Raw genomic sequence first — 16,123 nt, 5'->3', positions numbered from 1 at the left:
CTGAGTTGACCACCTGGTCGCTCCAAATGTCATCTGTGACCCCACCCACCTGTCAAGTCAAAGCGTCCGCTATTAACCTGCATAACTTTAAGCCTTAATATAAATGTGAAAAGGTGAGTTGTATATAAATTCACCTTCAGTACAGTGTCAGAACGGGAAATTGCATACAGAGACCAAAACTGTTTTTCTTGTAACAGCTGTAAAATGTTTATTTCGCTGTGAAAGTGCCCAATTTGGACATGGGGACTTATTGCGACTGCGATCACTTCTGGAGCCCGCCTCAGTGGTGGGAGTCGTTAGAGGAACTGCAGGTTGGTCACAGACGTTTCATAAATCTACAGGTGATGCATCGGTCATCACCTTTGTCGGTAAAATGACTCAAAGCGCTTCACAGACACGTCTCTTCACACACAGGTTGTTGGGTTTCAGTATCTTGCCCAATGGGACGACCCGCGATGTTCTGATTGTGGACGACCCCACTCACAGAATGTGTGTGTGTGCCACTCCACCGACCACAGTGAAAGCCGCATGTTGTCGAGCAGCAGCAAGCGACCCCAACACGACAGGACGAGTTGCGGAGGACCCGCGACTGTGATGGAGCACCGCCCTGTCTGCACACACACACCACACACATCCCCACTACACACAAACCACACTCTCACACACACCACACAATTATAAATACATGTCAATGCTAAGCTAACAGATCCGCGTGACGATCTAAAACCGATTATCGTGAAAGTTTTTTCGGTCCTGTGTAACAAGAAGCTTGTCGTATCACAGCTGACTCTTAATAGTCTGTTTCAGTCTTTATGCTAAGCTAAGGAATCACCACGCGGCACGGAGGGACAGCAGCCAGCCGCCGCAGCGAGCACGCGTATCAGCAGCACCCATCAGCAGCAGGCCGCACGCAGCAGCTACCAGCAGTCAGCAGCAGCGGCATCCTCATGCCCGCGCAGCACCAGCATCGGCAGCACCACACGCACCAACGATCACATTCCTCACCAGCACCAGCAGCAGACAGCAGACAGCAGCAGCACCAGCAGCGCAGCAGGCAGCAGCAGCACGCAGCACCAGCGCCAGCACCAGCAGCAGCACCGCACCAGCACCAGCACCAGCACCATCACCAGCATCACCAGAACCAGCACCATCACCAGCATCAGAGCACCAGGCACCAGGCACCAGTCAGCCGCATCATCATCAGCAGCATCACCATCATCATCATCATCACCATCACCATCATCATCATCATCATCACCATCACCATCATCATCACCATCATCATCATCATCACCATCATCATCATCATCATCATCATCATCATCACCATCATCATCATCATCAGCCTCAGCTGCTGCTAATTAGCCAGTGTAAGTAAGTTTAAATAACTCTAAAACAGAGGCGACAGCACAGGGTGAAGTGTTCGTGCTTGTTAAAAAGATCTTTGACGTGTTTTAAACCGAGTGCAGAGTTTGTGGTGAAACCTTCAACAGAGATGATGAACCAAACGAAATGAGTTCAGTTTTCATTGAAGCCACTGTTTTCTCTCCGTGGTGCAGTCCAGTGTTTCCGTTTGGTCTCGTGGAAAGGTTGTTTTTTTACAACTGATCCCAGACGTAGCATGTACAATGAAAACAGAACAGGGCCGAGAATAGATCCCTGTGGCACCCCACTGTTTGCCTGGTAACACCTAAACCACTGGAGAGCGGTGCCGCGGAGGCCAACCTGCTGCTCTAGGTCTATAGAAGCAGACTTGACCCAACAGAACTCAGAACCTCCGGACACGGTATCAGTGAAGACACAAACTCTTGGCAGGCTGCAGTGGAGGCATCGGACAGGACAGCGGGGCTCGGATTAACGACAGAACCAAAAGTATTAAAAGCAGTGTTGGATGGTGAGAGCTGTTGGCTGTAACGGAGGACAAATATTTGGACTCGGTGCCAGACTTCCCTGAACCAGGATCCAGGCTGCACTGTGGTCTGAGCGGGCGGGCGTGGTCGCTCAGCCAGGATCGGACCTTTGGAGTTTTTAGTGAAACAACATTTGACGTGTTTGTCTCAGACTGTGTGAAACATCATGAATAAACTATGAAGATTATTATTATTAGAAGGTTTTATACAAAGAAAAGAAGAACGACTGTGTGAAGGCTCGGCCCGTGCTGTGGCAGCCGAGGGTTCGAGTCCGACCTGCGTCTCTCTGTGTCACTCAGCTGTCTGATCAAAATCTAAATAATCTTTATACGAAGAATGAAACTTTTCAACACGTCACGTTAGTGTGAACATGAGCTGACCGTCTGTTCTGACTGCTGATTGGCTGATAGGCTCTTTCCTGCTCGCTAACATGGTTATCACACACACACACACACACACACACACACACACACACACTCCTTTTATTCTCTTATCTCGTCCATCTCGTCTCTCTCTCTGTCTGATGACAAACTGACCTGAAATCTAATTTAGTTTTTTTGTTTTTTTGTTTTTTTGGATCGACGCAGCAGAACAGGAAGTCCCCATATTGTCAATAAACCAACAGAAACACAGACACACACACACACACACACACACACACACACTCTCTCTCACACACACACACACACACACACACACACACACACTCACACACACACACACACTCTGCCAGGTGAGTCTAAATACAAACAAGCATCACATTATATAAACAAAAGAGAATAGGTTATTTATACATAAACAATATTAAAGATTTCAAAATAAAAGATAAATAATTCATAGACAAACAATAAACAGAAACATAAATCTATGAGAAACAAAACTTTAAAATAAAATAATAACTCTGAATGGAAAAACAACAAATGAATAAATACAGATGAAGATGAATCAGAATGAAAACTAATGAAATAAATCAGAATAAAATCAAATGTGACGAGAGACTCGACTCTTACCTGAACAACGCTCGACTGCTTCTGTCAGCTGCTGACGGAAAGATTATATACATGACCTGAGAGGAGGAGAAGGGGAGGAGGAGGAGGAGGAGGGGAGGAGGAGAGGACAGAGGAGAGGAGGAGAGGGGAGGAGGAAAGGAGGAGGAGAGGGGAGGAGGAGAGGGGAGGAGAGGAGGAGGAAAGGAGAGGAGGAGAGGAGGCAGGAAGGAAGGGAGGATGTTTCCTCTCTTTTATTTTGATAAAAACAGAACATATGGAGACGTACACACACACACACACACACACACAAAAGCAACACTAACGATACACCCTCTGACCTGTGTGTGTGTGTCTGTGTGTGTGTGTCTGTGTGTGTGTGTGTGATAAGGTCTTCAGCCTGCAGGTTGTTCCAGGGTTTCAATAAAAGGACAACAGATGCCCTCAATTACTCTGACACACACACACACACACACACATACACACACACACACACACATACACAGCAGGTCTGTTTACACTGCTGTGTATGTGTGTGTGTGTGTGTGTGTGTGTGTGTGTGTGACGTGCTTCATGTATGTTTGTAGAACTCAGCTCATACGTGTAGAAACACACGACACAGAGACAGAGTAAAAGTACTGGATTACTGGATTACTGGTGTCATCGTGCTGCGTTCAAAGTCTTACAATGAACTGGGAATTACAAACATGAACACAGCTGCAGCTAACCTGCCGTTAGCATGCTAACAGAACCGGGCTCAGCAGCCAGACCGGACCGGGTTGGACCTCAGCCTCTGAGTCCAACAGAGAACAATGTGAGAGCACAGAGGAGACTTACAGACTTCATGATCTTATTTAACATGAGTGACAGTTTGTCTTTATTACAAAACTCAAAGACAAACAGACAAACTCAGATCACACACGTCTGCTGTGTTCACTGTTAGACTGGACACTGCTGGTTCAGAGGTTCTGTTGCTGTGTTCACTGTTAGACTGGACACTGCCGGTTCAGAGGTTCTGTCGCTGTGTTCACTGTTAGACTGGACACTGCCGGTTCAGAGGTTCTGTCGCTGTGTTCACTGTTAGACTGGACACTGCCGGTTCAGAGGTTCTGTCGCTGTGTTCACTGTTAGACTGGACACTGCCGGTTCAGAGGTTCTGTCGCTGTGTTCACTGTTAGACTGGACACTGCCGGTTCAGAGGTTCTGTCGCTGTGTTCACTGTTAGACTGGACACTGCCGGTTCAGAGGTTCTGTCGCTGTGTTCACTGTTAGACTGGACACTGCCGGTTCAGAGGTTCTGTCGCTGTGTTCACTGTTAGACTGGACACTGCCGGTTCAGAGGTTCTGTCGCTGTGTTCACTGTTAGACTGGACACTGCCGGTTCAGAGGTTCTGTCGCTGTGTTCACTGTTAGACTGGACACTGCCGGTTCAGAGGTTCTGTCGCTGTGTTCACTGTTAGACTGGACACTGCCGGTTCAGAGGTTCTGTCGCTGTGTTCACTGTTAGACTGGACACTGCCGGTTCAGAGGTTCTGTCGCTGTGTTCACTGTTAGACTGGACACTGCCGGTTCAGAGGTTCTGTCGCTGTGTTCACTGTTAGACTGGACACTGCCGGTTCAGAGGTTCTGTCGCTGTGTTCACTGTTAGACTGGACACTGCCGGTTCAGAGGTTCTGTCGCTGTGTTCACTGTTAGACTGGACACTGCCGGTTCAGAGGTTCTGTCGCTGTGTTCACTGTTAGACTGGACACTGCCGGTTCAGAGGTTCTGTCGCTGTGTTCACTGTTAGACTGGACACTGCCGGTTCAGAGGTTCTGTCGCTGTGTTCACTGTTAGACTGGACACTGCCGGTTCAGAGGTTCTGTCGCTGTGTTCACTGTTAGACTGGACACTGCCGGTTCAGAGGTTCTGTCGCTGTGTTCACTGTTAGACTGGACACTGCTGGTTCAGAGGTTCTGTCGCTGTGTTCACTGTTAGACTGGACACTGCCGGTTCAGAGGTTCTGTCGCTGTGTTCACTGTTAGACTGGACACTGCCGGTTCAGAGGTTCTGTCGCTGTGTTCACTGTTAGACTGGACACTGCCGGTTCAGAGGTTCTGTCGCTGTGTTCACTGTTAGACTGGACACTGCCGGTTCAGAGGTTCTGTCGCTGTGTTCACTGTTAGACTGGACACTGCCGGTTCAGAGGTTCTGTCGCTGTGTTCACTGTTAGACTGGACACTGCCGGTTCAGAGGTTCTGTCGCTGTGTTCACTGTTAGACTGGACACTGCCGGTTCAGAGGTTCTGTCGCTGTGTTCACTGTTAGACTGGACACTGCCGGTTCAGAGGTTCTGTCGCTGTGTTCACTGTTAGACTGGACACTGCCGGTTCAGAGGTTCTGTCGCTGTGTTCACTGTTAGACTGGACACTGCCGGTTCAGAGGTTCTGTCGCTGTGTTCACTGTTAGACTGGACACTGCCGGTTCAGAGGTTCTGTCGCTGTGTTCACTGTTAGACTGGACACTGCCGGTTCAGAGGTTCTGTCGCTGTGTTCACTGTTAGACTGGACACTGCCGGTTCAGAGGTTCTGTCGCTGTGTTCACTGTTAGACTGGACACTGCCGGTTCAGAGGTTCTGTCGCTGTGTTCACTGTTAGACTGGACACTGCCGGTTCAGAGGTTCTGTCGCTGTGTTCACTGTTAGACTGGACACTGCCGGTTCAGAGGTTCTGTCGCTGTGTTCACTGTTAGACTGGACACTGCCGGTTCAGAGGTTCTGTCGCTGTGTTCACTGTTAGACTGGACACTGCCGGTTCAGAGGTTCTGTCGCTGTGTTCACTGTTAGACTGGACACTGCCGGTTCAGAGGTTCTGTCGCTGTGTTCACTGTTAGACTGGACACTGCCGGTTCAGAGGTTCTGTCGCTGTGTTCACTGTTAGACTGGACACTGCCGGTTCAGAGGTTCTGTCGCTGTGTTCACTGTTAGACTGGACACTGCCGGTTCAGAGGTTCTGTCGCTGTGTTCACTGTTAGACTGGACACTGCCGGTTCAGAGGTTCTGTCGCTGTGTTCACTGTTAGACTGGACACTGCCGGTTCAGAGGTTCTGTCGCTGTGTTCACTGTTAGACTGGACACTGCCGGTTCAGAGGTTCTGTCGCTGTGTTCACTGTTAGACTGGACACTGCCGGTTCAGAGGTTCTGTCGCTGTGTTCACTGTTAGACTGGACACTGCCGGTTCAGAGGTTCTGTCGCTGTGTTCACTGTTAGACTGGACACTGCCGGTTCAGAGGTTCTGTCGCTGTGTTCACTGTTAGACTGGACACTGCCGGTTCAGAGGTTCTGTCGCTGTGTTCACTGTTAGACTGGACACTGCCGGTTCAGAGGTTCTGTCGCTGTGTTCACTGTTAGACTGGACACTGCCGGTTCAGAGGTTCTGTCGCTGTGTTCACTGTTAGACTGGACACTGCCGGTTCAGAGGTTCTGTCGCTGTGTTCACTGTTAGACTGGACACTGCCGGTTCAGAGGTTCTGTCGCTGTGTTCACTGTTAGACTGGACACTGCCGGTTCAGAGGTTCTGTCGCTGTGTTCACTGTTAGACTGGACACTGCCGGTTCAGAGGTTCTGTCGCTGTGTTCACTGTTAGACTGGACACTGCCGGTTCAGAGGTTCTGTCGCTGTGTTCACTGTTAGACTGGACACTGCCGGTTCAGAGGTTCTGTCGCTGTGTTCACTGTTAGACTGGACACTGCCGGTTCAGAGGTTCTGTCGCTGTGTTCACTGTTAGACTGGACACTGCCGGTTCAGAGGTTCTGTCGCTGTGTTCACTGTTAGACTGGACACTGCCGGTTCAGAGGTTCTGTCGCTGTGTTCACTGTTAGACTGGACACTGCCGGTTCAGAGGTTCTGTCGCTGTGTTCACTGTTAGACTGGACACTGCCGGTTCAGAGGTTCTGTCGCTGTGTTCACTGTTAGACTGGACACTGCCGGTTCAGAGGTTCTGTCGCTGTGTTCACTGTTAGACTGGACACTGCCGGTTCAGAGGTTCTGTCGCTGTGTTCACTGTTAGACTGGACACTGCCGGTTCAGAGGTTCTGTCGCTGTGTTCACTGTTAGACTGGACACTGCCGGTTCAGAGGTTCTGTCGCTGTGTTCACTGTTAGACTGGACACTGCCGGTTCAGAGGTTCTGTCGCTGTGTTCACTGTTAGACTGGACACTGCCGGTTCAGAGGTTCTGTCGCTGTGTTCACTGTTAGACTGGACACTGCCGGTTCAGAGGTTCTGTCGCTGTGTTCACTGTTAGACTGGACACTGCCGGTTCAGAGGTTCTGTCGCTGTGTTCACTGTTAGACTGGACACTGCCGGTTCAGAGGTTCTGTCGCTGTGTTCACTGTTAGACTGGACACTGCCGGTTCAGAGGTTCTGTCGCTGTGTTCACTGTTAGACTGGACACTGCCGGTTCAGAGGTTCTGTCGCTGTGTTCACTGTTAGACTGGACACTGCCGGTTCAGAGGTTCTGTCGCTGTGTTCACTGTTAGACTGGACACTGCCGGTTCAGAGGTTCTGTCGCTGTGTTCACTGTTAGACTGGACACTGCCGGTTCAGAGGTTCTGTCGCTGTGTTCACTGTTAGACTGGACACTGCCGGTTCAGAGGTTCTGTCGCTGTGTTCACTGTTAGACTGGACACTGCCGGTTCAGAGGTTCTGTCGCTGTGTTCACTGTTAGACTGGACACTGCCGGTTCAGAGGTTCTGTCGCTGTGTTCACTGTTAGACTGGACACTGCCGGTTCAGAGGTTCTGTCGCTGTGTTCACTGTTAGACTGGACACTGCCGGTTCAGAGGTTCTGTCGCTGTGTTCACTGTTAGACTGGACACTGCTGGTTCAGAGGTTCTGTCGCTGTGTTCACTGTTAGACTGGACACTGCTGGTTCAGAGGTTCTGTCGCTGTGTTCACTGTTAGACTGGACACTGCTGGTTCAGAGGTTCTGTCGCTGTGTTCACTGTTAGACTGGACACTGCTGGTTCAGAGGTTCTGTCGCTGTGTTCACTGTTAGACTGGACACTGCTGGTTCAGAGGTTCTGTCGCTGTGTTCACTGTTAGACTGGACACTGCTGGTTCAGAGGTTCTGTCGCTGTGTTCACTGTTAGACTGGACACTGCTGGTTCAGAGGTTCTGTCGCTGTGTTCACTGTTAGACTGGACACTGCTGGTTCAGAGGTTCTGTCGCCGTGTTCACTGTTAGACTGGACACTGCTGGTTCAGAGGTTCTGTCGCCGTGTTCACTGTTAGACTGGACACTGCTGGTTCAGAGGTTCTGTCGCCGTGTTCACTGTTAGACTGGACACTGCTGGTTCAGAGGTTCTGTCGCCGTGTTCACTGTTAGACTGGACACTGCTGGTTCAGAGGTTCTGTCGCCGTGTTCACTGTTAGACTGGACACTGCTGGTTCAGAGGTTCTGTCGCCGTGTTCACTGTTAGACTGGACACTGCTGGTTCAGAGGTTCTGTCGCCGTGTTCACTGTTAGACTGGACACTGCTGGTTCAGAGGTTCTGTCGCCGTGTTCACTGTTAGACTGGACACTGCTGGTTCAGAGGTTCTGTCGCCGTGTTCACTGTTAGACTGGACACTGCTGGTTCAGAGGTTCTGTCGCCGTGTTCACTGTTAGACTGGACACTGCTGGTTCAGAGGTTCTGTCGCCGTGTTCGCTGTTAGACTGGACACTGCTGGTTCAGAGATTCTGTCGCCGTGTTCACTGTTAGACTGGACACTGCCGGTTCAGAGGTTCTGTCGCTGTGTTCACTGTTAGACTGGACACTGCCGGTTCGGAGGTTCTGTTCTGGGTTCAGAGGTTGGTACTGTATTCCTGGAAGGGACCGCGTTAATGAAAGTCCGGTCAGTAGTTTGTCTGTAATGACAAACGGCAGAGACCTGCCTGAATTTAACCATGTGGATCCTGATGTCAGCGTCCTCTTCACTGTCCTCTCCTCTGCCATCATGTTCATAGAGACTGTTGAGCCCGGTTACACTGCCCACTCGCCCAGCTCCTGTTCTGGCACGACACCAGCTCTGCTCCCTCCTTCTTCTTCTTCAAACACTGCCCCGGTGTTCTGAGCTCACAGTCCGTCTAACAAACTGAGCTAACATGAGCTAACAGCAGCTACAGTTGGCAGCAGGTTACTTCACTGTCCATCAGGAAACTCTGTAAATCACAGAGATCCAGTTCCAGGACAGGAAGTATCCTAATGTTTTGGGGGAGGTTTAGCGTCTCCTCTTGTGATTGGCTGGGGCAGCTGTCACTCAAACAAACAAACACACCTGGACATTCTCTCTGACTGTTTATTGGAAGAACGATTGTTGGATTTGAGTGTTCAGAGCTGAGATTAGTGTTCACCTGTTCAGTGTCATCATGAGACGGATTCACTTCTGTCTGTTAATCACCCGTAAACACACACACATCCGCCACACACACACACCTTCAGCTCTAATGAGTCTTTATTGTAACATTTAAACCACATAAAGCAAAACCACACACACACACACACACACACAGTGCCTCAGACTCTACCTGTCTCGTGTCTCCAGGTGTGTTTTAATCTCTCTGTGGTCTCTGCGGTGTCACGTATCAAACGTCCCGCCTCACCTGAGGCCACGAGGCTTCCAGGAAGGAAGCAGAGGCGGCGCTGTCTCCGCCGACTGATGCGGTCGAGCTTCAAACGCACCTTCAAAACTTCTGAGGGACAGGCACCTGAAAGAGGACGGATCAGAGGGGAGGGGAGGGGTATAAAACCAACGCACCTGAGTGCAGCAGCCAGGTGGAGACACTCAGAGAGGAGACATCAGAGTCTGAAGGAGCCGATCCAGGTACTGATAACTGACAAGAAACCAGTGATCGATCGGTTGGACCATGTGGATGTGGCGTAGCTTCCTGTGTGTGTCTCTGGTCTGTGGACTCGCTCTGGACTCCAACACCATCAGGTCGTCCAAAGAGGCCACGCAGCACAGCTCCGAGGTAAGAGGCTCACAGGGATTTGTAGTTTGATGATCAGGGGACGTCACGGAGACTACGTCCAGGTTTTAGACAGTCTGCGGGGACGTCACAGAGACTACGTCCAGGTTTTAGACAGTCTGCAGGGACGTCACGGAGACTACGTCCAGGTTTTAGACAGTCTGTGTGGACGTCTCAGAGACTACGTCCAGGTTTTAGACAGTCTGTGTGGACGTCATGGAGAATGGTTGTTGAAGTAAAAATGGTACAGTCGTAGTCTTGTAGTATTTGTATTTGTATTTGTCTTTGTATTTGTCTTTGTATTTGTATTTGTATTTGTATTTGTATTTGTATTTGTAGTATTGTTGGTGGTCATAAAAAAGTCGACAGTATTTTTAAAGAGGCTAAATGTCTGTTAGCTGTTAGCCTGCTGATAACTGCCGACCTGTCCAATAGGATCGTTCCCATGGCGACCAGGTGGAGCGTCCCATACGGAGCCGGACAGAGACAAACTCAAACAGCCGAGAGACACCAACACCATGTTCAACACCTGACTGCTACGTACCACAGGTGAGACAGACAGACAGACAGACAGACAGACGACAGACGACAGACAGACAGACAGACAGACAGGTTCATGTACTCTTTGTGTCTTCTGTCTCAGAGTGGAGGATGCAGTAACAGGCCTAAGTGGAGAGCGTCGGCTCAGGACAGAGCGGTGGACGCAGAGACAGACAGAGAGAACCAGGACAGCTTCAACAGGACGAAAGGTGAGTGATGGAACACACACCTGAACTTCAGTGAACACACTCTGTCCTGTAGAGGAATCACAGTGTGTGTGTGTGTGTGTGTGTGTGTGTGTGTGTGTGTGTGCAGCTCCTGCCATGTCGAGCTGTGTGCGGTCCAGTGACTGTGCTCCGGGCCTGTGCTGTGCCCGGTACGTGACGGGTGGCCGGCGGTGTCAGCGGATCCCGGTGGAGGGCGAGGCGTGTACGCTGCGCATCAAGCGCGGGACGAAGCTGGAACGCTGCGACTGCGACGCCGGGCTGACCTGCACCGCCGTCAGCCGGGCGGAGTCAGGCAAGGCCAAGGGGCAGGGCGTGTGCCGGCCCCGCCCGAGGCCGGCCCACAGGAACACAAGGCATTCTGGGAAGAAGAGGCGGACGGCGGACAGCTGCTGACAGACTCTGTAGATTTAATTTAACACGTCAGGTGACGTCATCGCCGTGTTGGAGGTCGACTGTTGATGTAGATGTTTGTGTATCAAACGGTGGCCCGGGGCCCGGTCAGGGCCTCCGTCTGTTTACATGGTTTAAATAAAGATGCAGATGATCCAAACTGTGGCTGCTGTCGTCACTCGGTGACACACATGAACACTCCACGCCTCACCCTCTGAGTTTGGTCTGTCCGCTCTGGGACCCGCTCACACACTGATGGATGTGTGGACGTGTAACAGCAGCGTGTTTAAATCTGATCAGTTATTACTGACGTTCACCTGTGAACAGGTGTTCATCTCTCCTGTTGGATTCATGCTCAGCACATGGAGCTGCTCGCTCCATCACGTTATGAGTCAACATGACGCCGTGATGTTTGCTCCACCATGCTTCAGCAGGGTTTGGTCCACGGACACGGAGACGTTGTCCAGACCCAAACAGAAGAATGTTGCTTCCATCAGTCCAATACATGTTGTTCCATGTCTCTTCAGCACGTGGAGTTTCGTAACCATGCAGCTTCACGTAGACGTCTTCTGATGGTCAGTTTGAAGACGTCATGTTGACGTGATGGAGCGAGCAGCTCAATCAACAAATCAATCAGTTAAATGTTTTCTTCATGTTCTCATTTAAAGACTTCTGAATGTTTGTGTGGAAATAAAAAGTGTTTTCAGGTTTACTGACTTCAAAACAACCGGAGGTTCATGACTCCAGTCTGAGTCCGACTTTGTACTTGTACGACCACATCGAGGTTTGATCTGCTCACGTAACGCTGTGAGCCCATCACAACAAACCACACGAGTCTGAGTCTGAGTCCAGTCCGTTGTTACGTGTCGTACAGACTCTACGATAACTTGAGCTCCTGCAGAGAGACCATGATGACATCACTGATGACGGACATGATCCAGACTGACTGAAGGCTCAATGAGATCACAGACAGGAGCAGCTGAAGTGTGAGGAGGAGGTTCAACATCTGACCAGGCTCCTCCTGGACTCCTCACTTTGGAGGAGAGACCCAGAACCTTCAGAACCTTCTAGAGGGACTACATGGTCCATCCAGTCTGTGACCACCTCGAGGAGGATGGAGGTCAGTCCATGTGCAGCTGCAGAGCGCCCTCTGCTGGACGCTTCAACAAATTAATGTGCTATTTTATTTTTATTTCAGTATGAAACTAATAAAAATATGACTCTTCAGTTTGTTTCTATAAAATCATCTGCAGTCGGATCTGAAACATCTTCATGAACATTCAGTTTGTGGAAGAACTTCAGATTAACCCTAATGTGATTTACAAGATCAATCATCTCAGAGTTCAGACACTGAAAATATCTTAATGTTACGTCCACGTTACACCAGCTTCAGTGTTTATTAAAAACATTTACATTCTCCAGGGTCCGAGTCTGTCACCTGTTCAGTCACACCTCCGAACCCGTTAACGTTTGGAGGCGTTGACCCCTGAGCCTGTTATCTAATGAACTTTAAACTGACGACTCCGTTACATTCAAACTTTAACGAGTTCATGAACAGACTCGTCACTGATCACCTTTAAAGCTCGTCATGTGACGGACACGTGAACACCTGATGGGTCGACCTGAAGCTGAGCGGGCGTCATCAGGATCCGTCCACATCTTTAATCGCTGACCCTTACTGTGGAGGTGATGTTACAGGTGGAGGTGACGTGTTACAGGTGGAGGTGACAAACGAGTCGACACGTTTTGTCGTCAAGGCAACTTTTCCGTTTTATTTCTTCATTTTTTGACTCAACAGAAAACCGTTTGGACTCTTTGAAACAAACGTTAATGCAAAAGAAACGTTAAGTCACAAATGCACAAACATGATCCAACTGAATAAAAAAGAGGGGCGGGGTCAGGGGCTCCATCAATAGGAATGTTGAATGGGAAGGGGGCGGGGCTTGGAGTCTAGCAGGGGCGTGGCTACAGGACAAGCAGAAAGGGTTAAGTGCTGAGCTCAGAGCTGCCCGCAGTCGGCGATGGCGATCTTCGTCGAGGTCTTGCCGCTCTGGGAGCCCTTCTCCTCCATCTTGTTCACCACGTCCATCCCCTCCACCACCTTCCCGAACACCACGTGCTTCCCGTCGAGCCTGCGGGCGGAGACGGACCAATCAAATGTGACACCAACGGTACAGACAACCAATCACGGTCCTCGTGTGTAAACGAGCCTGCGTGCTCTTACCAGGTAGTCTTGGATGTGCAGATGAAGAACTGGGACCCGTTGGTGTTGGGCCCGGCGTTGGCCATGGACAGGATGCCGGGGCCGGTGTGCTTCAGGTTGAAGTTCTCGTCGGCAAACTTGTTGCCGTAGATGGACTTTCCACCGGTTCCGTTGTGGTTGGTGAAGTCACCGCCCTGAACGTTGAACAAACGTTAAAGTTACAGAGCAGAACGTTCAGATAACCATCATGAAGGTGCGGGTCGTCCGCAGACTCACCTGGCACATGAAGTCGGGGATGATGCGGTGGAAGATGGAGCCCTTGTAGCCGAAGCCCTTCTCGCCGGTGCACAGGGCGCGGAAGTTCTCGGCCGTCTTGGGCACCTCGCTGGCATAAAGCTGAGGAAGCAGAAAGGAACACGGCCCGCGGGTCAGAGTCAAGAAACAATGTGTGGCCGCGAGCCAAACAGCTTCACGCACTTTGTCCTGTGCTGCAGCTGGACCCCTGCCAGCTCAGCACCACCTCTGCAGCAGCTAAGAATAACTCCACCCGCTTTAAAGACGGGCCCGTTAAAGCATGGCGAGCTCAGAGCGGGGACGGGTTCTGTCACAGGGTTCTGTCACAGTCACGGGGTTCTGTCACAGTCACAGTCACGTGGTTCTGTCACAGTCACGGGTTCTGTCACGTGGTTCTGTCGCGGTGACGGGGTTCTGTCACGGTGGAGTAATGCAGCACTGCACCACACGCAGCTGCGTGCTCAGAGCCCGGGCGGGGGCTGCAGCACCTGCTCAGCTGTGGCACCACCCAGACCTCCACCATGCAGATCTCATTACCCTGAACACGCACGAGCCGGGTCCAGGTTTAGACCCGAGCCCGGTGGGGCCGCCCCAGACCGGGACACAAAATGGCCGGACGCGTTATCAGCGGTTACCGGCTCCGTTATGTAACGTCCTGCTGAATCATGGCGGCTCCGTTAACCGAACATCCGCATTGTTTCAGTCACGCACTTAGCCCCGCCTCCCCGGTGGAACTTTCCAGAACTGCTCGGCACCGGAACCGTCAAACACTTATATATATAAATAATAAATAATAAATATAATAAATATAATTGACCCGCGTTATGTGTAATCACAGCGGGCACGCGCCGGGCTGTTTCCCGCGCTCCGCTGAAGGCCGCGAGACGCTGCAACACAAAGAACAGCGCGAGCTGCGCAGTGCGCATGCGCAGAGCGTGACTGGCCGCACGGTTAGCATTAGCATCTCGGAGCTAGCCGCCGATGGAAAAGTACTGCTGCCCGGTGAGAGCGCCCGGTACCGGGCCCGACATGACGACCGGCCGGGGTCTGAACGGGGCCTACAGCTAACGTTAGCACCGAGCTAACGGGCTGTTACAGTTTAAACAGGCTCACTCGGTAAAAACAGCCGGTAACGGGAATATTAACCGTCACGACTACGGAACATAAACATGTGAGCGCCGTTATCCGCGTGCAGCGCCGTTATCCGGTGCCTCAGCTCGCGCGGCGCTGGCAGCCAGCCACACGCACGTGCACACGGTTCATTCAAGACAATCAAACCGGGACAGCTCGGTTACCGTTAGCCCCGCAGGCTAAACCCAGAACACGGCCAGCACCGGGAGCCGCTGGTTGATCCACCCGCAGCCCCGAAGTAACGAACCGATCACAGAGACACAAAGCGGGCCGGGACCGAGCGGACCGGGACCGAGCGGAGGTCTGACCGACCGGCCGCACAACGAAGCACACAGACCGGGTTACCTCCATCACAATCCGGCCGACCGGGGCGCCGCCAGCGGTGATGTCGAAGTACACTCTCGGGTTGGCCATCTTCAGCAGCGGGGCGGACTGAACGGTTCCGGTGAGGACGCGGGCGGCCACAAGGATCCGAAAAAGATGGCGGCATGCCGTCCACCTTTATATAGCACGCGGGGGGGCGGCGGCGAATCACAACCAGCCAGTCGGCAACGCTGGGGTGTTTGATTGGCAGCTGTGTTGTCCAATCAGCAGCCAGACCAGGTCCCTACATGGGCAGACAGACGTAACGGTACCTCAGAGTGGACCGAGTCACGGCGCGAGCCGGCCAGCACCGCCCCGCTCCGGTGTCCCGGGCGGATAACTTCAAACTCAGTTCCGGAGCAGCGCGCGCCGCGGATCACTGACAGCGCGCGCAGTGCACGCGGTGGGTCCCGCAGTCCGCGCGCGTTCTGGCTTTGAGAAGGGGGGGTGCGCGGTCACGCGGTCAGGGCGCGGTCACGCGGTCAGGGCGCGGTCTGTCCATGGTCCATAAAGTTAACACGGACCGTTGACGTCACGAGTTAGTCTGAGTGGATTTAAACCGAGTTAACGTCAAAGAGCGGGAGGCGGAGTCTAGTTACTTTGTGTGTTTGAACCAATCAGAAGCCTCCGTCCAACACAGGAAGTGCTAAGAATATTAATAATGAAAAAAACGTGCAGTTCCTCAAACGTCCACTTGGGTCAGTCTCCATAAGTCCACATGTCTCCATAAGTCCACATGTCTCCATAAGTCCACATGTCTCCCTAAGTCCATGTCTCCATAAGTCCACATGTCTCCATAAGTCCACATGTCTCCATAAGTCCACATGTCTCCATAAGTCCATGTCTCCATAAGTCCACATGTCTCCATAAGTCCACATGTCTCCATAAGTCCACATGTCTCCATAAGTCCACATGTCTCCCTAAGTCCATGTCTCCATAAGTCCACATGTCTCCATAAGTCCACATGTCTCCATAAGTCCACGTCTCCATAAGTCCATGTTTCCATAAGTCCACATGTTTCCATAAGTCCACATGTCTCCATAAGTCCACATGTCTCCACAAGTCCACATGTCTCCATAAGTCCACATGTCTCCA

The 16,123-nt window shown here is 51.5% G+C and overlaps 3 protein-coding genes across 5 annotated transcripts in view; 1 reads left to right on the top strand and 2 right to left on the bottom strand.

The window, feature by feature from the left end:
- The window catches only part of slc18a1 (solute carrier family 18 member A1), an 11,494-nt gene extending 8,440 nt beyond the window's left edge, over positions 1 to 3,054 (bottom strand). Inside the window, exon 1 of the mRNA XM_027286889.1 lies at positions 2,921 to 3,054. The gene's annotated coding sequence lies outside the window, so the exon portion shown is untranslated. The remainder of the gene's footprint in view (positions 1 to 2,920) is intronic.
- Positions 1 to 11,184, top strand: part of LOC109139635 (uncharacterized) — a 20,159-nt gene extending 8,975 nt beyond the window's left edge. The window contains exons 2-5 of one of the 2 annotated variants that reach the window (XM_027286892.1): positions 9,457 to 9,883; positions 10,316 to 10,429; positions 10,524 to 10,629; positions 10,736 to 11,184. In XM_027286892.1, the coding sequence (XP_027142693.1) occupies positions 9,779 to 9,883; positions 10,316 to 10,429; positions 10,524 to 10,629; positions 10,736 to 11,040 (630 nt within the window). In that variant the 5' untranslated portion in view covers positions 9,457 to 9,778 and the 3' untranslated portion in view covers positions 11,041 to 11,184. Of the gene's footprint in view, positions 1 to 9,405; positions 9,884 to 10,315; positions 10,430 to 10,523; positions 10,630 to 10,735 lie in introns of those variants that run through there. The other variant, XM_019263749.2, reaches the window with a different exon arrangement.
- Positions 11,185 to 12,781: 1,597 nt separating this feature from the next.
- Positions 12,782 to 16,123, bottom strand: part of ppiaa (peptidylprolyl isomerase Aa (cyclophilin A)) — a 4,107-nt gene continuing 765 nt past the window's right edge. Inside the window, exons 1-4 of one of the 2 annotated variants that reach the window (XM_027287109.1) lie at positions 15,011 to 15,168; positions 13,517 to 13,636; positions 13,262 to 13,434; positions 12,782 to 13,169 (exon numbers count right to left, since the gene is read on the bottom strand). In XM_027287109.1, coding sequence (XP_027142910.1) covers positions 13,037 to 13,169; positions 13,262 to 13,434; positions 13,517 to 13,636; positions 15,011 to 15,079 — 495 coding nt within the window. In that variant the 5' untranslated portion in view covers positions 15,080 to 15,168 and the 3' untranslated portion in view covers positions 12,782 to 13,036. Of the gene's footprint in view, positions 13,170 to 13,261; positions 13,435 to 13,516; positions 13,637 to 15,010; positions 15,169 to 16,123 lie in introns of those variants that run through there. The other variant, XM_027287110.1, reaches the window with a different exon arrangement.

Source organism: Larimichthys crocea, chromosome XIII (assembly GCF_000972845.2).
Source record: "Larimichthys crocea isolate SSNF chromosome XIII, L_crocea_2.0, whole genome shotgun sequence".
NCBI classification, from domain to species: domain Eukaryota; kingdom Metazoa; phylum Chordata; class Actinopteri; family Sciaenidae; genus Larimichthys; species Larimichthys crocea.
Note: the sequence above shows the minus strand (reverse complement) of the source record. Positions and strands in the feature narration are given on the sequence as shown.